Source organism: Bos javanicus, chromosome 1 (genome assembly GCF_032452875.1).
Source record: "Bos javanicus breed banteng chromosome 1, ARS-OSU_banteng_1.0, whole genome shotgun sequence".
Lineage (NCBI taxonomy): Eukaryota > Metazoa > Chordata > Mammalia > Artiodactyla > Bovidae > Bos > Bos javanicus.
The window spans coordinates 140,040,556-140,059,594 of NC_083868.1; the positions used below are offsets into that span (position 1 = coordinate 140,040,556).

Here is a 19,039-nt window from a genome sequence, read left to right on the forward strand (position 1 = left end):
GAAGTAAGGTTATCAAAACTATATAGGAAGCTTCTCATAAAACGTCCTTCTCTCTTCCTCTGAGAGAAGCCTGGTATTAACCCAAAGCCATGAAAAATAGATTCATCTCTTTAGAGTTATAACACAGTGTCTATCTCTGAAAAATGCCCTGAAATTTTCCCAACTTCAAGTTACTTGAAATTCCAGATCAATTTTACATTATTTAAAAAAAATAGATAGTACTCCTTCCCTTCCCTCTCACTGAGGGCAACATTTATTGTATTTTTTATCAATCCTTCTGTGATTTATTAATATGATAACACAAATTAGTGTGATTAATTTAATGTGACAATATTGTTAACACTATATTAATTATTAATGTGCTAACACTTACATCTGGAAAAGTATACACTTTGATTTTTCTACTAATAAAATATCACTGTGCATCCAAATTTGAACCCAATCAGTGGCCATTTGGGATTTTATGCATGTTTTTAATTTGACAGTCTTAAATTTGTCATGTACTTTTGGAGTATGAAGTCAAGAAAAATTACATGCGCTGTATTAAATACATAATTAAACATGAATGCCCTCTAGAGTTTCAGCTAGTGTCCTTTTAATATACACTGCATATGACTAGTGAGTTAATTAACATTCATAAAGCATCTCAATTTGGAATTATTTCTTGCTAGTATTTTCTGGGTGACGCTTATATACATGTGGAGTAAATCGTGCAATTAGCATGTTATTAGGAAGGGCTTTTTCAGCGATGCACACATAAAGACAGATGAGACTAGGTTCTCATATGAAAATATGTAAACAGTGTTAGCTCTCAGGTTATGAACGCTTTTTATTTACTTTGATTTGTTTAATCTCCAAAATGAACATCTATGCTTTTGTTCTATGAAAGTAGCAATTAGCTCTTTACAAAGGCTGATTTTTAAATTTGCTCACTTTCATTCTTTGCACATAGGCATACATACAAAAAGTAGCATTAAGAAGAACCCCCAGATGTGGTACCTTGTACTTGTAAATTTAAGATAATTTCATCCGACCCCCAGTTGTTATTGGCGATGCAGCTGTAATAGCCAGAGTCTTCTGCCTTCACAGTGCGGATGACAAAGCTGCCGTTGCTGAAGACGCTTCTCCGCCCATCAATCGTCACCAGGCTGGGCGTCCCGTTACTACCTCACAGGAAGAAAAAGGCGCAGATTAAAGAAATTACAATCTAAGTTAGCTGAGGTTGGGGAAAAGCATAAACACCCTCTGATGCAGACAACCCATTCGGAATATTATATTAAGTAAGAACTAAACCATGATTATATGATGAAAACAGTCACACAGCTGAGTTTGATTATTTGTACAAAATGCTGTGTTGAAGTGAAGTCTGTGTGGAGGTCTGTGTGGCTTCTGGCTCCTGACATAGGTCAATGCTTATCATATACCAAACGAGATTGGTTCTGTGGGCAGATATACCATTTTGACCAGATCATATCGGGACAATTAAGTTTTGGGGTGGCTTGTAGATTCATGGAAAATTGCAGTTAATGATTGTGGCATCAGAAATGAACTGCAGTGTGGCAAGAGGGTGATGAGCCAACCCTGGTAATAAAGAGAGCTCCTTTGGTGATTTCTTAGCCTTGGCCACAGGGAGAAGGGATTGTCCAGTCATCTAGGGCCATCCCCACATCTGGTGGATGCCACTTAACCTTGGGAGCGTACTGATTTCCTTAACTGACATTAAAAGAGATGAGAAAGTAGTTACTGAGGAGGGCATGGCAACCCACTCCAGTGTTCTTGCCTGGAGAATCCCATGGACTGAGGAGCCTGGTAGGTTATAGTCCATGGGGCTGCAAAGAGTCAGACATGACTCAGTGACTTAGCACACACATACCAAGACTATCATTTCAATAGTTTATGTCTTCGAAGTGCCTTTGTTTGAAAATAGGGACTCTTCTCAATCTCAAATCTCTAGCTTCATCAGTGAATGCTCAGCCCTTTATTTATATCTTAATTTCTTCCTCTGAGTAAAGTACTTTAAAAATTTACATGAATGGAATCTATTTCATCCACTTTCTCCCTTCCATCTCAGCTGTTATTATTTCAATAATTTCTACCGAGCATGGAAAACGGGGTTTTACATTAGCAAAGTCCTGATGTATTCCATAAAGAAGGCAAAAGGATTGTAAAGAAGGATGAGTGCCGAAGAATTGATGTTTTTGAACTGTGGTGCTGGAGAAGACCCTTGAGACTCCCTTGGACAGCAAGCAGATCAAACCAGTCAGTCCTAAAGGAAATCAGTCCTGAACATTCATTGGAAGGACTGATGCTGAAGCTGAAACTCCAGTACTTTGGCCACCTGATATGAAGAACCAACTCATCTGAAAAGATCCTGATGCTGGGAAAGATTGAAGGTGGGAGGAGAAGGGGACAACAGAGGATGGGATGGCTGGATGGCATCACCAACTCAATGGACATGAATTTGAGCAAACTCTGGGAGACAGTGAAGGACAGGAAAGTGTGGCATGCTGCAGTCTGTGAGGTTGCAGAGTCAGACATGACTTAGCAACTGAATAACAGTAACAGCAATGTATTCCATTTCTTAAAGCCATTTCTCAGAGCATTTCAATTAGGGTTGGTTGGCCCATTGTCTTGGAAGGAGAAGAGATAAGTCTAAGTCTCAAGTCTCCTTGGGTATGTTCATCTCAGATATATAGGGGATTTTCATGATAAAGTACAGAAAACTTACACAGAAATTATTCAGTTGGCTAAACTATTTTCCTCGGAAGCATTGTCATGAACTTAAAGCTAAGAACTTTAAGAGAATTGACGTGATAGATCAGATCCTTTTAGTACTAAAGCTGAGATTCCTCCCCCATCACCCTCAACCAACTTCCTCTCTATTGCAGAAGATTGGGTAGTTTTCCTGTAGCTTTCATGAGTGTAAATCTACAACTTTATACCACGAGACCCAGAACAGTGTCCGAAGCACTCTCCTAGTGTTGTATTGAGGGCATACATTGGGTTACTGGTTACCTGTCTTTCATCCACTTTACGGCAGGAGAGGGGTCCCCAACAGCTTTACAAGGCAAGGCAATGTCTTTCATCCAGGGAGTAGTCACCGTGCCACTGAAGGTCAGGATTCGTGCGGGAGCTGGACCACCAAACAGAACAGAAGCACAGTGACTCTATGGATTCGTCTACAGAGGCCAAGATGACCTTCCCTAAACCAGTGACACCCCCCAAAGGTGAGTGCAGCCCTGCCAATCAATGTCACACTTCTCAACACTATTCCTTGTATCAGTGTGTCTAAGGGATTTTCATTGTACGAACATATGAACTGCTGAAAATCCCTACTATAGTATTTTCTCCCCTTGTATCAACTAGACACGGTGATCTCAAATTAAATATGTGGGACTTCATAAGCCTAGCAGCTCCAAGCTGTGCTTTCTGTGAGCCCAGTTATTTTTCGAAGCACTTTATTAAGCAATTTATCTCAACACCCCAAACTGCACATTAAAATATACTTTTAATATCTGAGAGAAGAGACAAAACAAAACATAAAGCCCCAAGACAGGAAGAGGTAAAACTGGAATGACTTCTATTTATCAGTTTTGTGGTAGTTTCCCAGCTTTTTTATATCAGCTTGATCTTCAGCACGAACGTTAAGGGAAAAATTCCAGTGACCTCTCTTGAAGTATCACTATTTTCTTGGGACAGTGATTCAGATGCTGGAACAAAAGCTTCTCCTGGGGACATTGGGCACTGGGACAGTCCCAAAGTGGCCAAAGAACATGGGGGTGGGGGGAGGGAAAAGCCCAGGGCAGCCCTGTTTGCAGGGACATCCTTGGATACCGGAGAGGCCCTGTACTAACAGGTTCCTAGCATCATCTTCTTGGGTGAGACACAAAAGCTGGCAGAGGCACCAAGAGATGAGTCTTCCAGAGGCAAAATGATCTGCTTGACCTCTGCCATACCCTGGGACCCTGGTTTCCAGGATGCTCCCTCCAGAAGCTCAGCCCATCTAGATGCACAGACAAGAAGCCTGCAGGCAGAAGCCGTTCCAATCTGATTCTGGACTCAAAAAGATGGGACCAGTGTTGGGACCCTTGCACCATTTTGGACTTGAGGGTTGAGATTGACCAATGGACATGAGGGCCAGGCTCCTCAGGAAAGTACTGGAATTCAAGGAAAGGTGGAGTTCCTGGAGCCAACTCAACAGGAGTCACCCTGGTCTAGAACACAATTTATTATGAACTAGCAGCCAACTCTGACTTTTGTTGTTTTGAGCACTGGAGGCCAGAGCAGAGAGCGAGGCAGTGCCAGTGGGCTCAGAGGCAGAGTCTATTTTATGCAACAAATGTTACAGCAAAACCCACCCACATGCTTGAAGCAACATGCCCTGCCCGAAAAGGAAACTGTGGCTCTTCCTCCTGAGGGGAGTGTCTTCAGAGGCGGCCCATAAAGGAGACCCTGTCACCGTGGAATGCTCTATCAGTAATTGACATTTCTGATTTTCCATCATGGTAACAAAAATATCCTGGGCAGGTGGCATTGGATTTCTGACACTGGAAGGCTGGTCCCTTTCATACCTTTCAGACCATCCTCTTATATGAGGAGGAATGTTCATGCAGCAAAATGGGGGTTGATTAGGGAAACTCAGCTAGAGGTAGGGCTTTTAAGCTTTCCAATAGCCCCCTCCCCTTGTAAAAAAAATACATTTTACTTTGAATTCCAGAAGCTGCACATATGTTATATGCGTGTGAATGAAAATAAGGTTCTACACATGAATGCTCACTGTGTCATGCATTCTGATCTTTTCTACTTTTTTTTCAAGCCTAGTCTAGATTCCTTGACTCAATTCTATTCTGGTCATTTCAGTTCTTTAATATGCTGACTCTAACTCCTAAACTTCACTCCAGGACTTAGGAGTGCTTTTCCACCAGCGTTTTGTGAAAGCACTGGCTAAAACCACTTCATCTTCAAGCCCAACAACCGTGGTTTCTAGAATTAATGCCTGTTGGTAGCAGTTGGCATGTTTAGGATCCCACTGTGAAATTCTAAGACTAAGCAAAGTGGAGCAGGCAAGAGAATCACGTAGAATCTTTGGTGAAAAAATGCAGATTCCTCTTCTAGCTCTGTGATTCAGCGGATCTCAGGGCGGGGCGGGGCGGGGCGGGGCGAGACAGGGGGCACTCCAGGAGGCCGTCTTTGAATGAGGACCTCAGGTGATTCTAATCAGATACTGTGCCTCACCAGCAACCTGATGTCTTTCCCAGTTCCTGTGGTGCTCTAGCTACATGGCCCCGAGCTCTGTGCTGCCCCCTGACCCTGGGCTTCCTCCCAGGACACCATTCCTCCAGGACTGGGTCTGTGGTTGCATTCTGCTCCTCCTTGTACCAAAGCCCTATTCCTGAACCTAACCCTGGATTTTAAAGCGGGATCTGCCAGCCTGCCTTGACCTCCCAACAAATACAACATAAGCTGCACCTGCTGCCTCTGCCTTTGGGCAGCCCCGTCTGTCCAGCTTGGACCTTTTGGCCATTATAGTTTACAGTTTGCCAGGGTCTGGGGCTCCTGGGCGGTGCCAGCCCTCTGGATGACTGCACCAACCCAGAGGCATTCCCTAGCTCAGCTCCTTTTTGGAAAGCCCATCTTGATCATCATCTCCAACTCTGGGTGAACTCTGGTTAAAAGTGAGAAGCTGGAATCTTGGAAGGTTTGTTTTCTCTTTCAGGCATCTGGAAGCCTTAAGAGTACTGAATTTTCAATGTGGTATATTTCAGAGTCAGGAGCATCTCTGGTTGGCTTGGAATTGTGAGGTAAATACTTTTGTTCATTGACAAGGGCTAATTTATGGGGACTCTGAATACTGTATGGCAGCAACTACCAGAAGTCAAATAAGAATATTCTGTGTCTGTATGTGCTTTTTAGGGCCAGTATAACATCTTAACGTGAAGATATTACATTCACTTTGTGGAACTTTTTGTTCCTAAAATAAACTTCATTTTGTTACCTAAGGTCTTTACAGCATTCTGTCAATAGCTTCCCTGGTGGCTCAGATGGTAAAGAATCTGTCTGCAATGCAGGAAACCCAGGTTCAATCTCTGGATCTAGGAGATCCCCTGGAGGAGGAAATGGTAATCCACTCCAGTATTCTGGCCTGGAGAATTCCATGGAAAGAGGATGTTGACAGGTTATAGTCCATGGGGTCACAAAGAGTTGGACACTACTGAGCAACTTTCACTTTAACATCAATTTAAGAAGAACTAATGATTTTCTTACAGTTGTCAGGTTTCAAATTCCATAGACCAAAAAATAGACATTTATCTTTAAGAAGCATGATACCTGATTTTGAAGATGGTAGAACTTGCTTGGGAAGCAGTAACGTAGTGATTTTCACTCTAAGAGATGGATGGGGTCTCCTTTTCCTAATTTCTCCTGAGACACTGGCAGTTGTAAAGCTGCTCATCCATAGGAGGTGGTATTCCGATTGGCACAGAAGCCCAGTGCCAGCTAGCAATGACCCATTTCTTGGGCTGAAATGGGCAACATGTGGTGTTCTGGTTTACTTGATTTGTGGGGCATTATCAGCTTTATTTCAAAGAGAACAGAGGTGTAAAGCCAGTACGACTGTAGTGGAAAATAAGGTCCTTCCTGCAGCGTGCCACCCACCTTTAGCAACAGGCTCCACGGTAATGATTTCACTGCTGTTGCCTCTGCCGGCTGAGGTCACGGCCACCACCCAGACGCTATACTGACGATTCCGACTCAGGTTAGGAATTCTGTAGGAAAATGAGTCAGGAGAGGCTTCAAACTCGCTGATCACCTGTGAGAGGAGACATAAATGTTCCCACATTCAAGGAGGCAATGGCACAAGTGAATCTCCTAAAGGAACGCTTATCAACATGTTATCTGTTACGAGAAACAAAAGCCACCCTCATCCTTCTCTAAAAGCTGGGGTTTGCAATTTCTACACAGTCTGCATGTCTCAATGCTGCAGCTTTGACAGCCACCAAGAGTTAAAAAGTGGAAGCAGTGACAGATTTTATTTTCCTGGGCTCCAAAATCACTCAAATGGTGACTGCAGCCATGAAATTCAAAGACCCTTGCTCCTTGGAAGGACAGCTATGACAAACCTAGACAGCATATTAGAAAGCAAAGATATCACTTTGCCAACAAAGGTCCATGTAGTCAAAGCTATGGTTTTTCCAGCAGGTGTGTACAGATGTGAAGAGTTTGACCATAAAGAAGGCTGAACACCAAAGAATTAATGCTTTCAAACTGTGGTGCTGGAGAAGACTCTTGAGAGTCCCTTGGACAGCAAGGAGCTCAAGCCTGTCAATCCTAAAGGAAATCAACCCTGAATATTCATTGGAAGGACTGATGCTGAAGCTGGAACTCCAATACTTTGGCCACCTGATGTGAAGAGCTGACTTACTGGAAAGGACTCTGATGCTGGGAAGGATTGAAGGCAAAAGGAAATTGGGGCAACAGAAGATGAGAAGATTAGACAGCATCATTGACTCAGTGGACATAAGTCTCAGCAAAATCCAGGAGATGGTGAAGGACAGAGCAGCCTGGCATGCTGCAGTCCATGGGGTCGCAAAGAGTCAGACACGACTTAGCAGCTGAACAACAACAGGGGTAATTTAACCCTTTAAATATGGGTCATGACACATCTGTTTTCAGCTGGGATGGAATACCAAGAACAAGACGGATCACCCTACCTGAGATAATCAAAGAACACACAAAATATGTGAAACAACAGTTTCAAAGGCATTGCACATCAGGTGATGAAGGACAGTGATTCCTTCCCTGAAATATGGGAAATAAATGAGGTGAAGCCTGCAGTTACAGGGTAGTTACAGTTTTGTAAGAGTTTCCAGACCATGGCATTGAGAAGGGAACCAAGGAGAAGACCAGCAGCTTCCCTGAGTCGAGGAGACAGAGCTGAGAGCCCGGGAGGGGGCTGGAGTACATAGGAAGGAGTACCTTGAAGAAAACTTGATGGAGAATTTTGAGAGGGTCGCTCTTAGATCTTAGCTGAGCCGATACGTGCGTGTGGGAAAGCTCTCTGAGGCCAAGGAAAGAACCGCTCAAACGGATTGGAGGTTCTAGTGCTCAGCTTTCACACAAGGCTAGAAATAGTGCTTGTTCCCACCAGCCAGACAGGAAGCCCTCAGGATCGATGGGCCATTGGATACTGTGCATAGGGTCTTGATGGTGGGGGATAATTAGCCCTAGATCGAACAATGTTCTTGTGTTGCCTTCCTGCATGCGTGCTAAGTCACTTCAGTCTTGTCCGACTCTGTGACCCTATGGACTATAGCCTGCCAGGCTGCTCTGTCCATGGGATTCTCCAGGCAAGAATACTGGAGTGGGTTGCCATGCCCTCCTGCAGGGGATCTTCCAATCCAGGGGTGAAATCCATGTCTCTTATGTCTCCTTCATAGGGAGGTGGGTTCTTTACCACTAGGCGCCACCTGGGAAGCTATTGCTTAACAATTATTAAACTCAAGATTCATAAAGATCAAACCATCACTAAATAACTGAACAGCATCCATGGACAAAAGTCAAAAAGGCCTATACTTTTTATAGGAATAAAAAAATCCAATAAGGTAAAAGATATAATATTTGGCATCCAATAAAATTTTCTAGATATGAATAACCCGACTATGTAGCAACTAATGAACAGATAAAGAAAATGTATTGCACCATAAAATAGAGGATTATTCAGCAATATAAAGAAATGAAGCACTGATACATGCTTAACTTCCATAAATCATGAAAACACTGTACTAAGTGAAAGAAGCCAATCCCAACGAACTATTTACCAGATCATTATGCTTAGATTATCATATTAGGCTATGTCATATTAGACTAATATGATTATCATATGAGATTAGTATGATTACCTTGTATGAAATGTTCAGAATAGGCAAATCCATAGTAGCAGAAAGTAGATTAATGGTTTCCCAGGGCAGGATAGAAGAGGGGAAGAATGGGGATACATTGATAGTGGGCATGGCGGGATGATGAATGTTCTAAAATTAGATATCAATAGGGACTCTACAACCCTCTAAATATTCTAAAAGTCACTGAATTATATACTATAAAAGCATGGATTTCATGGTATGTGAACTATAACTAAAACAGAAAAACCTGTTAAAATGGATGGACCTAGAGATGATCATACTAAGTCAGAAAGTGAAAGACAAATATGATATGACATCAGAATCACAGACATAGAGAACAGACTTGGGGTTACCAGGAGACAGAGGTTAGGGGATGGTGGATTGGGAGTTTGGGATTAGCAGAGGGAAGCTGGTGTACACAGCATGGGAAAGCAACACGACACTACTGTATAACACGGGGACTGTATCCAATGCCCTGTGATGATAACACGGGGACTGTATCCAATGCCCTGTGATGATAACATGGGGACTGTATTCAATACCCTGTGATGATAACACGGGGACTATATTCAATACCCTGTGATGATAACACGGGGACTGTATCCAATGCCCTGTGATGATAACACGGGGACTATATTCAATACCCTGTGATGATAACACGGGGACTGTATCCAATGCCCTGTGATGATAACACGGGGACTGTATCCAACGCCCTGTGATGATAACACGGGGACTGTATCCAACGCCCTGTGATGATAACATGGGGACTGTATTCAATACCCTGTGATGATAACATGGGGACTGTATCCAACGCCCTGTGATGATAACATGGAGACTATATTCAACACCCTGTGATGATAACACAGGGACTGTATTTAATATCCCATGATGATAACACAGGGAGCTGTATTCAATACCCTGTGATGAGTCGCAATGGAAAGACATGAAAAAAGATGCTGTTCAGCAGAAATTAACACATTATACTTCGATAAAATAAATTATAGAAAACTTATAAAAAATTCCAAAAATGCAAAGAAACAACAAAAAGCAAGACTCGTACATACAATATAATTTAATCAATTAAAATTGACCTATAATTGACAAAGATTTTACAGACAAGGGCATTAAAACGGTTATAATTGTATTATAGTTGCATTATAACTATAGATATTAAAAGCCTAAACATAGACACGAATGATATAAAAAGACCAAAATCAAACTTGAGATGAAATTATAATATGTGACAAGAATTATACACTGGATTAGATTAATAGTAGAGTAGATCTTGCAGGAAAAAAAGGGTTAGCAAACTTGAAGTTATATTACGAGATGAAGCACAGAGATAAAAGAGAATACAAAATCTAACACAGCATTAATGAGCTATGGAGCAACATCAAGCAGCTTAACATATGTGTAGTTGGAACCACTAAAGGAGGCAGGACAGAAAAAAAGCGTTTGAAGAAATACTGGTTAAAATTTTTTTGCAATTTGATGAAAACTATAAGCCCAGAAAGCCAAAAATCTAAATAAAATCCAGCCACAAAATATGAATAAAACCATGCCAAGGTACATCATAATCTAATTAAGAAGACAGTCGTAAAAGGAGCTAGAGAAAAACCATGTTAGATAACATTAAGAACAAAGACAAGGATGTCAGATCTCTTATATGCGCAATCTGGAGAGGAATGATACAAATAAAGTTTTGTCTCTGTTTCATCTATTAATATATCTTATTTATAAAACAGAAACAGACTCACAGACTTAGAGAATGACCTTATGGTTGCTGGGGGCAGGGAGAATGGGGGGCTAGTTAGGGAATTTGGGATCCACATGTACACACTGCTGTATTTAACTAATGTTATGTGGCAGCTTGGAAAGGGGGGAGTTGGAGGAGAATGGACACTGTACATGTGTGGCTGAGCTGCTCTGCCGCGCATCTGAAACTACCACAGCATTGTCAGTTGGCTATGAAAGTGAAAGTGACGTCGCTCAGTCGTGTCCGACTCTTTGCGACCCCACGGACTGCAGCCTACCACGCTCCTCCATCCATGGGATTTTCCAGGCAAGGGTACTGCCGTGGGTTGCCGTTTCCTTCTTCAGAGGATCTTCCCGACCCAGGGATTGAACCCGGGTCTTCCGAATTGCAGGCAGACACTTTACTGTCTGAGCTACCAGGGAAGTAATTGGCTATAGTCCCATATAAAATAAAAAGTTGAAAAAAGGAAGGATGTCAGTGAGTCTTGTCAAAAACAATTTTAATCTGAATATCTTCCCTTAAGTCATATATTGAAAGCACACTCTTCCAGGACATGGAAGCAACCTAAATGTCTATCAACAGAGGAATGGATAAAAAAAATGTAGTACATATATATATCATAGAATACTACTCAGCCATAAAAAAGCAGAAAATAATGCCATTTACAGCAATATGGATGGACCTAATGGCAATCCACTCCAGTACTCTTGCCTGGAAAATCCCATGGACAGAGGAGCCTGGTAGGCTACAGTCCATGGGGTCGCAGAGAGTCGGACACGACTGAGCGACTTCACTTCACTTAATGACTGTCATGTTGAGTGAAGTAAGTCAGACACAGAAAGACAAGTATCATATGATATTGCTTATATGTAGAATCTTATAAAAGAACAAAAATGAATTTATTTACAAAACAGAAGTACAGTCACAAATGTAGAAAACAAACTTATGATTACGGGGGAAATAAACTGAGAGATTGGGACTGACATATACATGCTATTATATATAAAATAGATAACTAATAAGAACCTGATGTAGAGCTCAGGAAATTCTACTTAATACTCTGCACTGGACTATCTGGGGAAAATCTAAAGAATGAATGGACATATGTGTTGATATATGTATAATTGATTCACTTTTCTGATTCATACACCAGAAACTAGCACAACATTATAAACCAAATATACTCCAATAAATTTTTTTAAAAAGATAAACAAGTACTAGGGATGTAATATACAACATGATAAGTAAAATTAACACTGCTGTATGTTATATTATGAAAATTAAGAGAGTAAATCCTAAGAATTCTCATCACAAGGAAAATTTTTTTTCTATTTTTTTAATTTTATATCTATATGAGATGACAGAGGTTCACTAACCTTACTATAGTAATCATTTCATGATATGTGTAAGTCAAATCAGTATGCTGCACACCTTAAACTTACATAGTGTGGTATGTCCATGATATTTCAAGAAAATTGGAAGAAAAAAATGAAAAAGATAACAATGTAGTGTGGGGTTCATAAAACATATAAAAGTGAAATGTATGCGAACAACTGCTCAAATGTTAGGAAGGGAGAAAGATGGAAGCATACTACCATAAGGTTTCAAACTATCAGTGAAGTGCTTAATATCACTTGAAAGTAGAATGTAGAAAGTTAAAGGAAAGTGAAAGTCTCTCAGTCATGTCCAACTCTTTGCTACCCCACAGACTATACAGTCCATGAAATTCTCCAGGCCAGAATACTGGAAAGTCCTGATGGCTCATCAGGTAAAGTTAAAGGAGTGTGCATTAACCCCAAAGAAGCCATTAAAGTTACAAAATAAGAGTACAGTGAAAGCAATGAGCCAACAAAAAATAAAATGGAATTATAAAAAATATTCACTTGATACAAAGAAGGCCACAAAAGAATAAAAGGGAAACAAATAGGAAAATAAGAATGTAGCAAGATTGTAGGCTTAAACTGTGTCCATATAACTATACTTATATTAAGTGTTAATGCTCTAAAATCCTAATTAAAGAGAAAGATTTTGAGACTGGATATGAAAGCAATATCTAAATACATGCCGCCAACAAGAAATGTTTTTCAAATATAAAAATACAATTAGGCTAAAAATAAAAGGACAGAAAAGCTATCCTAGGCTGTATTATTATTATTATTTTTTGCTGTTTAGTTGCTAAGTCACGTCTGACTTTTGCGACCCCATGGACTGTAGCCCACAAGGCTCCTCTGTCCGTGGGATTACCCAGGCAAGAAAGCTGGAGTAGGTTGCCATTTCCTTCTCCATCTCAGGCTACCATCAATCAAAAAAAAGTTGGAGTGGTTTTCTTAACATCAAATGAAGTAGATTTATGAGCAGAGAATATTACCAGTGAGAAAGAAAGTAATTTTATAGTGATAAATGGATCAATTCATCAAAAGAACATAGAAATCTTAAACATCTATGAATTTAATTACAAAGCAGCAGTCCGGACACAGACTAACACAGAACTTAGCACTGAGGAATGAGGTGCTGCTGTAACAAGCACCTAAACATGTGGCGGTGGCTTTGAGCTGGGTAGAGCCGGAAGAGTTTTGAGGGTGATGCTAGAACAAGTTGAGATTGCCATGAAGCAAGTGGTAAGGGTGATTCTGATGAAAGTTCAGAAAGAAAAGAGGAGACCTGGGGGGAAGCCTCCGTCTTCTCAGAGAATACATAAATAATCATGAATAGGAAGCTGGTAGAAATGGGGCTGTTAAAGGCCATTTCAGTGGATGGATATCAGGAACACGCTGGACAATGGAGAAAAGGCAATCCTTGTTACAAAGTGGCAAAGAAGCTGGCTGAACTGGGGTCTGCCAGTGATGAAACTGGATGTCTAGCCAAAGATATTTCTAAACGAAGTATTGGTTCCTACTGACAGTGGTAGGAAAACTGAGAAAACAGACATAAATTGAAGAAGGAATTGTGAAGCAAAAAGGAACTAGGACTTAACAATTTGGAAAATTCTTAGCCTAAACATATTGCAAGGAAACTGAGGTACAGAAGTGACTCACTGAGGTCACAGTGCCAGACAAGGGTGAGCAGAGGCTCAAGTTCAGTACTTCTGATCCAAGGGCAGTGCTGTTTTTCCCACTCCACGCTGCCAATTACAAGCAAGCCAACGCATGAAGGGTTTACTCTTACCCTTGTGAGCTGTTAAGTCAACCTTATGTAGGTCAGGAGGCTGCATAAGCTGCAATCCCAGCTTGGCAGTCAAACAGGGGACATGGATGTTTGCTATTTTTTTTTGTTTAGTCGCTAAGTTGTGTCTGACACTTTTGTGACCCCTTGGACTGCAGCCCACAGGGCTCCTCTGTCCATGGGATTCTCCAGGCAAGAATACTGGAGTAGGTTGTCATTTACTTCTCCAGGGGGTCTTCCCAACCCAAGGATCCAACCCAAGTCTCCTGCATTGCAGGCAGAATCTTTACTACTGAGCCAACAGTACACCTCCTAATTGTCATAAAATCCATGCTCCCTCAATAAAAAGTAGTGTCAGAGAATTTCCCATTGTCAACTATTTGACGTACAGGTACCTGGTGTGAGAGGAGTAAAGGAGACCATAGGTCCCTTGCTCAGAGTGCTCAGAGGTGCCTGCACGCTAGGGTGCATGTGAGCATCGGTGCTCCACTTGTCCCTTTATCTACCCAAACTGCCTCCCACTCCCCAAGACACACACACACACACACAAGCCTAATTCCTTTTTAGAAAATCATGGGAAAAAATGAATCCCTCTAGAAGTTCAGAGGGAATTTGGCTTGTTTCCTGGAAAACCAAAGAGACGATCCCCAAACTGTGTGTATGCTTGTGTTCTGCAATGTTTGAAGGCTATGCTGTTGCCAAATTAATTATACGAAGCTTATGATGTGCAAATTATAACAATTGTTTCTATTGAACACTCAGCATCAACAGAGCATTAGAATATATTTACAAAATCTTCTGTGAAGAGTACATGCTGCTGCTGCTAAGTCGCTTCAGTCGTGTCAGACTCTGTGCGACCCCATAGACTGCAGCCCACCAGGCTCCCCCGTCCCTGGGATTCTCCAGGCAAGAGTACTGGAGTGGGGTGCCAGTGCCTTCTCCATAGTCTTCAGTTAAAACTCAATCACTCGCCTGTCTATAACATACAATTGGTCTTTATTCATCGAATTTTTACCTGAAACATGAGCTATAGCTAAACCTGAGGCTAAAATCAATGATAAAAATATGACTTCTTATGTAAATATTTGTTGCACCATTTACATAGATGATTAACTAAAAGTTGAAACAAAGAAGGTTTATGCATAAAAACTTCCCCCAGTTGGAATGATTTTTCTCTATACATTAGGATGGAAAACAGGAGTCGAGCTACTTTGGGGTTCCTGCTGGGTATTTGGGAAAATTGGTTACATAGATGCTGTCACTACGCTGCCCTGAGGACTTCCACAATTGAGCACAATTTTTTTGGTCTCAGTAGAAGGGCAAGCAGAAAATTGACTGAACAATTTAAGCAATTGAAGAGGCGATTCATTTTCTTTGTACACACACACACACACACATATATATACGTAACTGGATAGTAAATGTAACTTTTCTTGTTTTCATGAAGTTTTAACAACATCCTTAAGAAGTGAGAATAGTTCCAAAGACATCAGTACTTTCTTGCCTTATAAAAAAGTGAGACCACCTACCCAGGGCTTTCTGATTCTAATGTTTTGATGGTCATTTACCTCTGAGTCCCATAAGAGGCTGAGTCAAGAATAGGATATTTTTGCTGATGGATGTCTGTGTGCATTCCCACCTATGGATTGTAGAGGCCTGTGAGCTCACCTTAGAGACTGGTGAGTCACACCTGAGAAGATTAAATGCTAACTCAGCTCACAGAGGAGAGAAGGCTGTGCTGGAACTAGCTGTCATTTGCAGGTTGTTGGTTTAAGGATGCTCACATATGGTCCCATAGAGGGAAGCAAGGCGGACATCTCCAGAGAGATGCTCATAGGTGTGAGATGTCTCCAATAAAGAGGTATACTGCAAATTATATGATGTTTGTCTTAAACAGCCTTATTTATCCATTGTTGTTGTTTTTTAGTCTCTAAGTCATGTCTGACTCTTTGCAACTCCATGGACTGTAGCCCGCCAGGCTCTTCTGTCCATGGGGATTTCTAGGCAAGAGTACTGGAGTGGATTGCATTTTCCTTCTCCAGGGGATCTTCCCAACCCAGGGATTAAAACTGCATCTCCTGTAAGTCTGCCGCATTGCAGGCAGATTCTTTACTGCTGAGCCACTGGGTAAACTCTTTACTTATCCATCTTGTTCTTGTTAGTCTTTCAATCATATCCAACTCTACGACCCCATGGACTATAGCCCACCAGGCTGCTCTGTACATGGATTCTTTAGGCAAAAATACCGGAGTGGGTTGCCATTTCCTTCTCTAGGGTTACTTGTCCATGAAAGTGAAAGTTGCTCAGTTGTGTCCAACTCTTTGCGACCCCATGAACTGTAGTCCATGGAATTCTCCAGACCAGAGTACTGGAGTCGTGGCCTTTCCCTTATCCAGAGAATCTTCCCAACCCAGATCTCCTGCATTGCAGGAGGATTCTTTACCAGCTGAACCACAAGGGAAGCCCAAGAATACTGGAGTGGGTAGCTTATCCCTTCTCCAGTGGATCTTCCTGACTAGATGGTGCATAATTCAACCATTGCTAACGTGTTCAAGAGGTGGCAACAGGTAAGAGAAAAAGAGCTGTATGGGAAAAAGATTAATTAGAAGCTCATTCATGGTAGTGAAGCTAATCTATTTGTTTAAATCCTTTCCCTTAACGCTCAGCCAAAAATGATTGTTCTGAGAAAAAGAGAAGATGACTATAACTTATGAAATGTTTTCCTTAACATTGTACATAGTATATAATAATATTGATTCTATTAACATTTCCTTAATTTTGTTTTTATTGGATGCCAGATTTTCCAACATGAGGATTAAATCATGTTTAAGCTGACTTGCTAATTTCTACCTTCATTCTGTTATATGATGCTACCTCCTAAATACTAGGAATGTTCAGTGAGAAGGATTGATTTCATTTCCATATTTTTCCTGATACTTCAACCAGGCTAATCTTTCACAAATTTTGAAGAATTAAATGAACACAGAGGGACAGAATAGAAAAACAGAATAGAAAAGACCATAGTAGAGCTTCACTCTGCTGTGGGCAACAAGACAGGAAATTGTACCATAAGGAAACACAGATTCCCAGTGTAGTTTCTTAGGGATGAATGAATCCAATCTGGCAAAAGGAGAAATTGTGGGGAGGGTAGAAAGACACTTTTCTCTATATTTAAATATCTAACTATTTAATTTTCTTTCTGGTAAATCTTAAACTCTCTAATGTCATCATTTTCAGTTAGGACAGAGATATTAGCCATTCTAGAAGATGTGATTATCCCCCCAAATAAAACATGAATTAATCCTGAGTGGATGACTGTAATTGGGCTAAACATTTGTTTTCAGGAAAGAGTAGTGTTACATTATGACCTGTAGACGTACAAAACCAATCGACATTCGGAAAGCTCTAATGCCAGGTATATGACTTGTATAGGCTTGGCTCTTCACAGGAAGTTTTGTCCCACAGCTCATTTTTGTTTTTAACCTTTTTATTTTGTATTGGGATATATGCTAAGTCACTTCAGTCGTGTCCGACTCTGTGCGACCCCATAGACAGCAGCCCACCAGGCTCCTCTGTCTGGGGTGCCATCGCCTTCTCCATAACCTATTAACAGTGTTGTGATAGTTTTAGGTGAACAGCAAAGTGACTCAGCCAAATGGATACATGTATCCATTCTCCCCAAACTCCCTCCCATCCAGGCTGTCAGATTACACTGAGAAGAGATCCATGTGCTAGACAGCAGGTTCTTGTTGGTTATACACTGTAAATATAGCAGCCTGCAACTCATTTTTAACTGTGGTCTATGCCAGCATGATGGAGCAGACAGAGCATCTGTAGATTGGGCTGGCCAATTATTCCAAGCCTATCATAAATTCCTATTAGCTATTGAGAAAAAAAAATCTGTTTTCTCATCTAAAAACTATTTAAACATGCTGATTATATCAGAAACCATTTAACCTGATGTTGATTATTAGGTAATCCCTCTCCACTGAAATCCTTGAAGTGACAGTGAAGTTATTTATTCCTTAGTCCATGAGAGATGGTTAAATAAGAAGAGCAGCGTTCTTCTCTTTAGCTGGTGTCATGTAGCAAGGGCAATCTATAGCTTTCTTGAGGGAAGACTTTGGTATTATTTTGGGACCCACACTTAAATTATAATATATGCAAGTATTTTATCTACTGAGCTGTTGCAGACACAGTGCTTATAAATGGAATGTTCATGGGTTTTTGCTGTGGGAGGTGGGCTGTTATGCCAACGCTACTACATTGCAAGTATGGAGGCTGTTGTTGGTGCTCTTTAGTTGCTAAGTAATATCCAACTCTTTTGCGATCCCATGGACTGTAGCCCACCAGGCTCCTCATCCATGGGATTTCTCTGGCAAGAATACTGGCATGGGTTGCCGTTTCCTTCTCTAGGGGATCTGCCCGACCCAGGGATTGAACCCGTGTCTCCTGCATTGTAGGTGGACTCTTTACCTCTGAGCCACCAGGGAAGACCATATAGAGGCTGATATGTATGGAAATCTGTGATGAGGCTTGACAATAGTTACAGGACACCTGGGGTAGGTCATATAAGCTTGCTGGACTCCAGATCTCTTCTTTGGGCTGTGCAAATGCTCTTTATATCATGCCTAGTGATAATAAAAGCTCATACATAGCTGTTGAGCTTGAATTCATAGACATTTATGGAGTTTTATTCCTTTGTTAGATTATAAGGGGGGCTTTCTAGGTGGCTCTAGCGGTAAAGAACTCACCTGCCAAAATAGACATAAGAGACGCAGGTTCGATCCCTGGGTTGGGAAGATTCCCCGGGTTGGGAAGATCCCCTGGAGGAGGGCATGGCAACCCACTCCCATATTCTTGCTTGGAGAATCCCATGGACAGAGAAGCCTGGCAGCTATAGTCCATAGGGCCACAAAGAGTTGGACACAACTGAAGCAACTTAGCACACACCCACACAAGATAAGTTTGCTCTTCAAGGGACAAGATATAATCATGGTTTGGCAAATTGGAGGGTTAATTAAAATAAGGGATCTGACACACTCCTACTAAAACCTAGAAGTAAAATCATTTGAATTCCCTTCCAAAAATCATCCCTGTCATAGTCAAGGGCATGGGTTCATATTTATAAAATGCCCAGGAAAATAAATGTGAACTTCATGCATTTGATTTAAAAATATATTTATAGCAAGTTTTTAGCAAGGCTTCTGACATATTTGCATCT

At 41.2% G+C, this 19,039-nt stretch overlaps 1 protein-coding gene across 1 annotated transcript in view; it reads right to left on the reverse strand.

The window, feature by feature from the left end:
• Positions 1-19,039, reverse strand: part of DSCAM (DS cell adhesion molecule) — a 696,196-nt gene that overhangs the window by 64,401 nt on the left and 612,756 nt on the right. Inside the window, exons 21-23 of the mRNA XM_061425997.1 lie at positions 6,655-6,808; positions 3,016-3,133; positions 1,000-1,163 (exon numbers count right to left, since the gene is read on the reverse strand). Coding sequence (XP_061281981.1) covers positions 1,000-1,163; positions 3,016-3,133; positions 6,655-6,808 — 436 coding nt within the window. The remainder of the gene's footprint in view (positions 1-999; positions 1,164-3,015; positions 3,134-6,654; positions 6,809-19,039) is intronic.